This window comes from Artibeus jamaicensis, unplaced genomic scaffold, assembly GCF_021234435.1.
Source record: "Artibeus jamaicensis isolate MK-2021 breed Jamaican fruit bat unplaced genomic scaffold, CSHL_Jam_final contig_384, whole genome shotgun sequence".
Taxonomy (NCBI): domain Eukaryota; kingdom Metazoa; phylum Chordata; class Mammalia; order Chiroptera; family Phyllostomidae; genus Artibeus; species Artibeus jamaicensis.
The window spans coordinates 13,597,191-13,608,172 of record NW_026521810.1 but is presented as its reverse complement, the minus strand read 5'-3'; the positions used below and the strand labels follow the sequence as shown (position 1 = coordinate 13,608,172).

Sequence of the window (10,982 nt, the reverse complement as noted above, 5' to 3'; positions counted from 1 at the left end):
AGCCCAAGCTTTAGCCTAAGCTCTACGAAGCGCCTGCGCACGAGCCTCCGGAGCACTGTGGCTCCACCCTCTAGCAGAGTACGCCTGAAACCGCACGTTCCAGTCTCTTTCCTCCCCCGCGGACCCTGCGCCACCCTCACCCCTTTCCTGTGAGATTCTTCCGCCAAGTAGAAAGCCCATTATCTTTCGACAGCTCGTGCACTTGAGGAGCAAATCCAGTGGGCACCTACAGCCCTGGGGTTCGCCGTAGAGTCTTAATCTGTGCAACACTGCCATTTTCCTCTGAGCCTTAAAGTTGATAACCGCTTTCGCCGGACTTTTTTGCGTTCCAAGAGGCAACAAATGAAAAGAATGGCTTTGGCGGAGGGATCTTTCCCTTCAGTGTACTTTAACCTAATGGGGGTCGTCCGGGAGTCGGAAGGGGGAGGGCTGAGGGAGGAGGCAGCCAAGGAATTGTTTTTTCCTCGCGCCCCGCCCTAGCCCGGCTGGCCAATAGTAACTAGCTTTGTCCCCACGAGCCTGGCTCAGCTCCTCAGACTGAGCCAATGAGCGGTGGAAGCGGCTCCGAGGGGGCGGGTCTGGGAGGCCGTGCGTGTCTTGTGAGAGCTCTCGAACCAACTCAGAACCTGAGTCGGCTGGGTGGTTGGAAACAGCGGCCGCCGCGGGTGACTCAGGGAGGCGGGGTAAGAGCGTCGCGGCCTCGGCTGCGGGGAGAGGAGGAAGAAAGGTGAAGGAACTGAAGCTGCGGCCCGGCCGCCCGTGTGCCGCAGGCGGGGGCGAGAAGCGTCCTAGGATCGCCGTCCGGGAAGCGGGGTGTCGGGCGGGGCAAGTGCGGAACCGTGGGGGAGTCGGCCGCCTAGGACGGGCTCTCTGCATTGGGGCCTTCTCCTTTCTGGGGTGAGGGACGAACACTTCAAAATCCACTTAAGCCGCAAATAATTCTCCTCTTGCTCTCTCTGCGCTTAGGTTTAAGGTTTTGGGAAAAACGAAACTTGGGAGAGCGAGGGTCACGCGGCGCTTGGGCCCGTGTTTGCCGTGGGGGAGGGATGGGGGGCGGAGAGGGTGCGGTTGGAGGGGTTGGGTGAGGGGTCCCCCTTCGCCCGGGCCGCCGTCTGCTGTCTGGTCCCCCGACTAGGGTTAGGACCTCTTCCTCTGCCCCCGCCGCCCCCGCCCATTTCTCGCTGGCCCCCTACCACCTGCCGCCCCCATTGCATTTTTTTTTTTTGCAGGGAGGAGCCCTTCCTGCAGGCGTGGAAACCATGGTGCTCACGCTCGGAGAAAGTTGGCCAGTATTGGTAGGGAAGCGATTTCTCAGTCTGTCCGCAGGCGACCGCAGCGACGGCGGCCACGACGGCTGGGACGTGGAGCGCGTCGCGGAGTGGCCCTGGCTCTCCGGGACCATTCGGGCCGTCTCCCACACTGACGTTACCAAGAAGGATCTGAAGGTAAAACCGGGCCTCGGCCTTGGGACGTTTCGTTACCTTGGGCACGAGACAGCCGGCATCCTCCTTTCCTTTTGTGAAAAGGGCGATCAGAAAGTTGGTATGTGATCTGAAGGTGCAGAAAACTAGACCTTAAAAGTTTTCGAAGTGGTTGTGTTGAGCCGATGTGTATTTGGCCTGAAGTTGCTAGTATCTAAAAATGGGCTTTGGGGTTGTTCAGGCATGCTTCGGTGTTGTGAGCGCTGTGCCCCATTAGGACCGTGTGATTATTTTTCCGGAGGGAGAGTTTTGTTCTTAATATAAGTTGGGCTACAGGTTGGCGGTTGGAATCATTAAGGAATCCTTAGGGCTACTGCTTGGAAGTGCTTTCGTTTGTCGTTCCTCTTAATTTCTTCACCCAACTTCTTAAACTTTTAGCTCTGATAGAACTGAAGTGTGTGTGTAGAGGGAGGAGTTTGGTTCTGTTATGTATGTTAGGGTGGGTATTTGTCCATATATGGGGGCCCGGGGCAGGAGTGGGTTCTTGGTTGTGCTTGTGGATGGGTGTGGGACAGGACCATATATGGAGGGATGGGTGGAGCTAGCTGCCCCTTACAAGGTGGGTTGGAGGAATGGCTTCGAAATATTCCACCTCTGGTGTTCAGGGGCAGGGAGAGAAGTGAGGAAAAGTGCGACCAAGGAGTTTTAATTACAAGGACACTCAGAAGCTTTTTTAATTAGACCTTTTAGAAAACAAATGAATTCCGATTGTACTACCTAATAGAAGTATTGAAGTGAAAGGATTGTCTAGGAACAACCAGCGAGGAAGCCATTGTACCAACAAAGACTTCTTTGTGCAAAAATAGCTGAAAAAGGTCCCTGACAAAGACTCCAAAGTGATGATAACATGAAGGAAGCTTGTCAGAAGAGATTTCTAACCTTTGGTAATGGGTGTTTCAGTACTTGCTCACCATCTTTGCTTGTTCTTGAAAACTAAAATACGGGAAGCGAGTTTTAGCATTGGCAGTTGAATATGTGTTGATTTCTGAAACTGTTCATTTGAATACTTTCAAGGTGACCATGCATGTCCAAACCTGTACTACTCTGCAGAGAGCTGTGGGGAAAAGATGTGGGATTATGTATTTTTAAAGCTTACATATATAGTGTTCCTTGTTACGTGTAAAAAAGAAGAGTGGCCATTGAGCATTTAACCGTGTGCCAGGAATTGTACTGAGCAGTTCACAGCCATAATTTTATTTACTCTTTACAGCAGTTCTTTAGGGGTAAGTTACCAATATTGCTCCCTTTTACAGACAAAAATTCTGCGGCTGAGGAAAATTAAGTATCTTGCCTCAGGTCACATACCTAGGAATTGGCATAGCCTGTGTTCTAACCCAGGAGGTTTTGCCTTCTGAGCTCACTCTCTTAATTATCATACTTCCTGATCAAAGGACTGTACCATAAAGGACTCTTGTCATACACTGTGAAGTTTGATTTTTCTCTTCCGTTTCATTCCTCCTAGCAAACCAGGGTTTGATATTATGGAAAGAATGGATTGTATGCAGAGATGGTCAGCTTACTTGCTTTAGGCTAATATTTCTCCATAAAATGGGCTTTGTATACTTGATTTCAACCGTAGTTGTTGCAGTTGATTTCACCTGCCAAGTAAAGTTTTCTCTTGTGTATTTATTTTTCTCTGATTTGAATGGACACAAGGTTTGATTTAAATTTCACAGTCTTTAGTTCTTTTGCTGATGATGATGAGGGCCTAGGTGTTCTTTCCCAACAGTGATTGAGTACCTGTTGGTTTAGGAAAGCAATCTTGGAGGTTCTTTATGTGTACACTTTTTAATCTCCGCATCTCACTAACCCTGACCTTTGAGGTGGTGGTAATATGTTCATTTTCAGAATGAGGAAATAGAATTGGGGAAAGGAGTCTTGTTTAGACTTGCTTAATGAGTTACTAAGTGATGGAAGGAGGATTTGAGTCTGTTTTGCTGTGTGTCTTTAAGGGGCCTGACCTGGAGAGGGGGAATTTTAAATACAAGAAGAATTTTGACTTGTTTTGGATTTTTGCTTTTACCTGCAGACCTCATGACTCAGTCTTATATAAGTATAAATCTACTTGATTTTTTCTTTTTTAATTATGATTTATTGCCACCTTCCTTAGTTGAGTAGAAGATGAAGTAATTGGCTTAGGTTTAAAGGTATGTTTGATTAGTAAAAACAGAATTTCAGAACAATAGAACCAAATTGTGCTTGGTGAGATGCAGGCAGAAACTAAGTAACTGAGACCATTCTTCCTTACATTTGGGTTTTTTAGGGATACTGAGTTTTGGGTGGGACAGGACTGAGGGCCGAGATGAATATGAGTGAATGAAATTCAAGCACTGTCCAGCCTTTTAGTGTTAGAAGTAGAGGTCTGTCTAGACTGATTTGCTTAGTTGGGGCTGATATTATTGAGACCAAGGCTTATTAATACTGTTTCACCTCGAGAGACTTTGTATAAAGTTACCCAGATTCAGTGTATCTAGTTGATTACAAAGAAGTGCAGGTGAAGACATAACATAAATGCTTATTATGTGGCAGATGCTACTTTGTTTAATCCTCACAAGTATCCTAGATGGTAAAGCACATTTTTTATTGTTAGAAATTAACTCTTAAAGAAGTTAAATAATTTGCTCAAATTTGTCTCCAGACCTTAAGCACTGAGTTTTAATATTCAGGTAGAGTGAGATTTGAACACTTTATTTTACTGGCCTGTATATCCTTAGCACCTAGAACACTGCTCGTTGTGTCACGTTTGCTGGAATATTTGAATAAATAAATGAAGGAATCATAAAATTATTATCTCTACACGGAAAAAGCAATTTAGATAAATAATCTAATGCTGGCGCAGTGACATTCTCTTTATCTGGAATAGCAAAATTGGAAATGATAAGCCTCTTTTTTGGCCTTCGGAGTCAGATAGCATAAGTAACATTTTTGTACTTAAATCAAGGGAATATGGGGGAAAGAATGCAATTAGGGATGAGAACTAGTTACATCGGTCAGCTTGCAGTAGTTTAATCATGTCACTTTAGTTCCTCCTGGATTTGAATTCTTACCGATATGTCATTTTATAGACATTTCTGCAGAAGAGGCTTTGTTTGGCGTGGGGGTGGCGTTCCTATTCATAGAACCTCAAGCCTCAGACATAAATAAAAGACATACGTGGTTTTGATAGGAAACTTGAAAGAAGTTGAAGAAAGCTCACAACCTGTTGGTTTCATTATTATCTTTTTTAAGTTGTCTTTTTCCCAAACCAAAGTTAATGTGAGTTTTTAACCAACGCAACCTACTACTCCAAAGTCCTAAACTAGGTTATTTATAAATAGCGATTTGATGAGAATTGTGATGTTGCTTAAGTATTGTGAAACCCTTTAAGGTCTTAGTTCTCTTTTTTTTGCCGAATAGTTAGATAATCATATTGAAGATTCTCTGTCCCTCATTCTTAACTGAAGGAGTAATACCCTGATAAATTAACATTTAAATTACCACAGAGGTCTTAAAAATACCTACTTTTCTTGCCAGGTAATTTATACACATTGTTTTTAAAATCTTCCTTACCATTCAATGAGGGTAGGTGTTAGTACTTTCATTTGCAAGCTAGCAAACAAAACGTGATTCAGAGGGCTTAGATTTAACCTGGGGTATAGGTTAATTGATTTCCTTTGTAATCATATGTATTGTATTTCATGCATCTAAAATCATTCTAAGAAAATTAAAACATACCTGAGATTCAAACCCAGATTTCTCTGATTCTGAAATTTGTATGATGCTCACTCCTCTTACACTACTTCGATGGGAAAACTCATCCAAAGCTAGCTTGGGTTTGAGGTTGATGTGATGTGGGTCAGAAGAGAAGATATCAGAGGATCTGGATTCTATGACTAGGGAAATAGAATAGAAATACAGGAAATGGACAGTCTTTGAACTCCTGTAAAATACATTTGCTTGGTTGTGGTAATGAAGGGAATACATAGAACCAAAGAGAGAGTACATGGAGCCTTGTCACGTACTAGGTGTTCACATATTTGTACTTACTCTCTAATTAACTACAGGGTTAAAAGCCTGACATACCAAGAAGATAAGCTTCTTGGGGGAAGTTAGGGATGCAAATTTTGTTGTTGGCAGGAGGGGAAGGGTAGGGTAGGTCTTAAATTTTATCAATAGCCATAAAACTGGAAAAAGTTTGGGATTGGGGCTAGTGGTATATCAGTTAGGAACTTCCTCCCTTCTAAATGAATGAGAGACACAGAACGTAGGAGCCTGATTTAGAGAGAAATTTATTCGTTCAACAAGTATTTGAGTACTGACCCAGAACTGGATACCAGTGAAACATGGTGGTAAAAGCAGACACAGACTTTGTCCTATTAGAATTTATAATAATATGTCAGTCAGGTAACCACAAATGAATAATTCAAAGTGTGGATAAGTGCTGGGAAGGAAAAGTACAGGGTTTTGAATACAATTAGCATAGGGGACCTCTCTTGGGAGAGAGGGGCTCTTTGGTAAGGGACGACTTCTTTGAGGAAAGGATTTTTTAATTTGGTTCTGCCAGATAAATGGAAGTTAACTAAAACTTTTTTAGTTAAAGGTTGAAAAGGGAGTTATTGACATGAAATTATGAACATTGTTGATAGATTTATTACTTAATTTTTGAAACCAAAAATGAAGGAGACAGAAGACAACAATACACTTGTGTTTGTTATGGAGGTCAAGGCAAACAAGCAAGTTGTTCGCCTTAAAAGAAGAACAACTTTGAAAAGATTTTATTTAGTTATTTTTAGAAAGAGTGGAGAGGGAGAGAAATACCAATGTGTGGTTGCCTCTTGTGCACCCTCCACTGGGGAGCTGGCCTGCAGCTGATGCGTGTGCCCTGCCTGGGAATTGAACCAGTGACCATTTGGTTTGCAGGCCAGCACTCAATCTACTGAGCCACACCAACTAGGGCAAGAATTTTAAATCAAGTAGAAATAGTGATTACTACAAATATTGAGGGAGTTTATTGTGTATTAGTTAAAATACAAAAAAAAGATTTAGAATGAATTACTGAATAGCATGTTTATAATGGATTAAGTAAGCTAGGGTGTTTTGGTGCATTTATATGAACTTAAGGTTTTGTGAATGATTTCTACTTCTGAGTCAGAGACCTACTTTCAGACTGAATTCTTTGTTTTTTTAATAGTATAAAATTTTTATATTTAGAGTTAGCCTGCTAGACTCAGGTTAGACGATCTCAATTTTGTTGGCAACATCCAAAGCATCATTGTCTGGAGCCAGTCAAGCGCATGCCTTCTTCCCCCCATCAGGCCTGATCAGGGTGTTAGCCTTGGCCATGTCACTGTCATACAGCTTCTTCACAGCCTGTCTGCTCTAGTGCTTGTTCGCCTTGACCTCCATAATGAACACAAGTGTATTGTTGTTTTCTGTCTCCTTCATGACTGGCTCAGTATTCAGGGGGAACTTAATGGTGGCATAGTGGCCAAGTTTGTTTCTCCATGGGGCAGTTTCCAAGGATATTTAGGCAGCCTTCAGAGCTGCAGCGTCTTAGGTCTCCCGGAAGGTGGGTGACATGCAGATCTTTTTTTGTCGTTGTTGCTGTGGACGCCTTTTAACACTGGTTTTTTTTTGGGGGGGCAGGGGGGTCTTCAAAGCCTTTGCCTAAGCTTTGGCTTTGGGAAGGGAAGAGACTTCCTTCTGTCCTAAAATATTTATACAAATCGTAAGGGTTTTAGCTTTAGGGTTAAAATGTATTTTGCAGGTCAGAAGCAGAAAACCTCACAATTACTTGCAAAGTGATATTGCAAAGGTAGTTTAACTTTCATATAAGAAGCTAAAAGTAGTTCTGGAGACCTCATTTAGCAAGATAGTCTTAGAATCTGAGTCTTAGAATCTATTCAGTTAAAAGGGATTTCTAAGGAAGTGCCATCTATTAGGCCTTTGGTATCCTACTGATACCCGAGGAATTCAAAAGCAGGTGATGGGTTGTGGTCATTGGAGTCATCTCAAGCCCACAAATCTATGTCAACATAGATTTACAGTGCCAAGCAATGAGTACTTTTACATTCTGTCTTTCACTTCTTTAAAGCTCTGATATCTAACTAACATATGTAAAAATCTTGTAAAGGGGGTTCTGTGCTTTGTGGGCTTCTGAGAGGTAACTTTGAGGGGCAGAGGCTTCCCAAAGTGATTTAGGAGCCAAAGCTTGATCCATATCTAGTTAGTTTATTGTGTGAAAGTAAGACAGAGAGTAGGAAAGGGGAACAGCACATACAAATATTTGAGTAGAATAATAAGGGTATAATTGGACATGGAAAATTTTTTCTGTTTATTTTTGTTAATCAAATCTGTTTCTTTTCTATTTGTGTAGGTGTGTGTGGAGTTTGATGGGGAATCTTGGAGAAAGAGAAGATGGATAGAAGTCTACGGCCTTCTAAGGAGAGCATTTTTAGTAGAACATAACTTAGTTTTGGCTGAAAGAAAATGTCCTGAAATTTCTGAACGAATTGTACAGTGGCCTGCGATAGTGAGTACAAACTAGGGTTTATTGAAGTCAATGAGAAGAGGGTATTTCATTCATTGTGAGTGAAATAGGAAAAATACTGTATTTTGCTGTGTATAATGCTCAAACTTTGAGGGAAAAATAAGGGTGCATATTATACATGGGTAGTACTAAGGATGTATATTGTACACAGCAAAATGCCATGTATATATGTGATATATGTATACTAATATGTATATTACATATATGTATATGTATACATATGTAAAATGTGAAAATTACATACAGGTATACATGTAATGCCTATATTTGGCCCTCTGGAGAATAATATAGATATATGACAACGTAGATGAGTCAGAAGAGCACTCTCAATTTCCTCTTAGACCTGCTAGGAGCTCTGGGCCCTTGACTTTTGGGGGCCCCACTTTCTTCACTTGAAAACTGGGGGGTGGAGTAATGTGAGGAATTCTCAGTCAGGTCAGAAACTAGCAGACATACACAGACATACAGATCTGTATATATTTTTTCTCCCAGCTACTACTAAGAAGTTGCTGAAAATACGGCCTTGTCTTTCTAGGAAAATATACATACACATAACTTTTTACATAAATTTTGGGGAGACACGTATCTCTGGGCCCAGGCCTATATGTTAATGACTCTCAAATGTGTATCTGGTTTAAATTATTAATTGGATAAAAATTGTGTGATCTTATTGTGGTTGCATAATACTTTGTTTTGTTTTAGGTATATAAATCTCTCTTGGACAAAGCTGGTTTGGGATCCATTACTTCTATTCGCTTTCTAGGAGATCAACAGAGAGTATTTCTTTCTAAAGACCTTTTGAAGCCTATACAGGTATAACATAGAAACAATATTAAACCCCCAAAATATAATTTAAAAAGCCCTTCTTTAGCATGAGAACTAAAATATTGATGTTGATTGCTTTAATTTAAATACCTAACGGAGAAAAGAACCCATCCTGTCAACAGTTGGTTGTTAGACATTATCCCTCAGTGTTAGTCATTGGCTTGGTGCCATCCCTATGAAGCTGGAAGGACAAAGGTACCACAGTTTATGGTGTGTGTGTATAGAACTGCCTAGGTGATACAAAAGTAACTTTTAAATAATTGACTGTCAGTCATATCTATGTATTCATATATCTATACATATATGCATTACACACATACATGTCAGTCCTTATTAGTTATGGAGTCTATATTTGTGAGTTTGCCTACTCACAAAAATATATCTGTAACCCCCAAATCAATAGCTGGGTGCTTTCACAGTCATTTACAGACATTTAGAGACTAGCAAAAAAGTTAAGTTGTCTGACACATGTTCCCAGCTGAGGTAAAAAAAAGCAACATTCTGCCTTCATTTTCTCCTTCGTGTTTTAAAAAAAGTCTATTTCAGGACCTACTTAATGCTGAATTTTGGTGCTGTGTGTTGATGATTTCACTGTTTAAATGGACCTCAAAATTAGTGTTGAAGTGTTGTCTAGTGTTCTTAAGTGCAAGGATGCTGTGATTTGTCTTAGGGAGAAAAAAGCATGTGTTAAATAAGCTGTTAGTTTTGAGTTCAAGGTTGATATAGTATATACTGAAAAATGTGTCTTTCAACAGAAGCACACATAGAACAAGGTTATGTATTGATTGATTGATGAAAATATTGTGACCAGAGGCTTGAAAGAACCTATCCCTATATTTCCCTTTGGAGCGGTGGTTTGGTATGCACTAGTTCAGTGTTTGTGGTGACTTAATAGAAAGTAACTACCGTGAATGATGAGAACCAAGTGTGAGTTTGTGTGTGTTCTTTTTAATTCGTTTGTAAAAGTCACACCTTTTTCTTCACATTTAGGCTCCTGGGTCTTGCTTATACGTGATTTCCTTTGTTATGAAAATGTTGGGAGGGGAGGGGAAGAACACACAGAATAATTTATCACCATAGATCACCTTGGGAATAATGTTGGACTTAAAATAACATTCATCTTTTAGGTGTTTTTATAAAGCTTTCTAATCCCCTTTACCTGCTTCTATTCTGTGAGCTGTAGAATAATTAAGCTTGTTTATTTGCTTAAAGGCAGTTTAGGGCCAATGGACATTGCCTTTGCTGGCCCTGTATTGGAAAAGCTAAAGCACTGGCTTTTTTTCTCCGCTCAAGTCTCAATTTTACTTCCATATCCTGGAAGTGAGTGAAAAGAAGGTTCATACTCTGAAATTTATTTTATAATGGAAAAGAGGAAGATGCTTTTACTTAATTTCAGGTGCAAGTTACCTTCATATCTCGGATAAAGCATCTTGATATTTTTCCTTAAGAAAGAATGACTTGCCCTGAGGAACCAAGAAAAATAAGGTGGGGCGGTGAATATCTTGCCTTACTGAGTGATAAAGTAGTTTTTACTTCTTAGCAATGTTTTCTGCTGGATGGTTCTGTTTTACATGTTGCATATGTTCAAGCTTTTCAGTTAAAATAGAACTCATAATTTTGTTTACTGATACTGAAAAAAATCTCGATCAGTAAGTCTGTTCTCGAGGGAGATGCACTGTGGGCTATCAGTGTGAATGTTATTAATATTAATTGAAGGAGACTATGATGTATGCTTTTGACTTTCATTGATGATAATAGTCAAAAGTTTGGTGCTTCAGGGCATTGTCTTGTACAATAGATATGGATGATCACATTAGGCTTCTACTGTGAGAAACTATGTTGAGAGATGTGATTACCACAGCAGGACACTTGCCCTAAATAATACACAAAGAACTTGAAAATCATTTGGCATATGCAAAAGATGGAATTGAAGTGCAAGGTCTGCCTTTTGGAATTTGAATTTGGCCCAGTTATCTGGTTAAGAAAAAAAGATGAGTATCCAGATCCACTCTCTGGTACTTCTGATGAGCCCTAAAACTCTCCTAGGCAGAGTAGAATGAATTAGTTTACCTTATTTAAGAATCACTTGTGGCTTTCCTCATTAATGTGCTGTTTTATCTAATTGTGGTAGGAGCAATTAAGATTGT

At 40.8% G+C, this 10,982-nt stretch overlaps 1 protein-coding gene across 3 annotated transcripts in view; it reads left to right on the top strand.

Moving 5' to 3' along the window:
• Nucleotides 1–600: 600 nt before the first annotated feature.
• Nucleotides 601–10,982, top strand: part of KDM3A (lysine demethylase 3A) — a 50,081-nt gene continuing 39,699 nt past the window's right edge. Inside the window, exons 1-4 of one of the 3 annotated variants that reach the window (XM_037159695.2) lie at nucleotides 601–683; nucleotides 1,230–1,445; nucleotides 7,837–7,992; nucleotides 8,713–8,823. In XM_037159695.2, coding sequence (XP_037015590.2) covers nucleotides 1,260–1,445; nucleotides 7,837–7,992; nucleotides 8,713–8,823 — 453 coding nt within the window. In that variant the 5' untranslated portion in view covers nucleotides 601–683; nucleotides 1,230–1,259. Of the gene's footprint in view, nucleotides 728–788; nucleotides 898–1,229; nucleotides 1,446–7,836; nucleotides 7,993–8,712; nucleotides 8,824–10,982 lie in introns of those variants that run through there. The other 2 variants (XM_037159696.2, XM_037159697.2) reach the window with 2 other exon arrangements.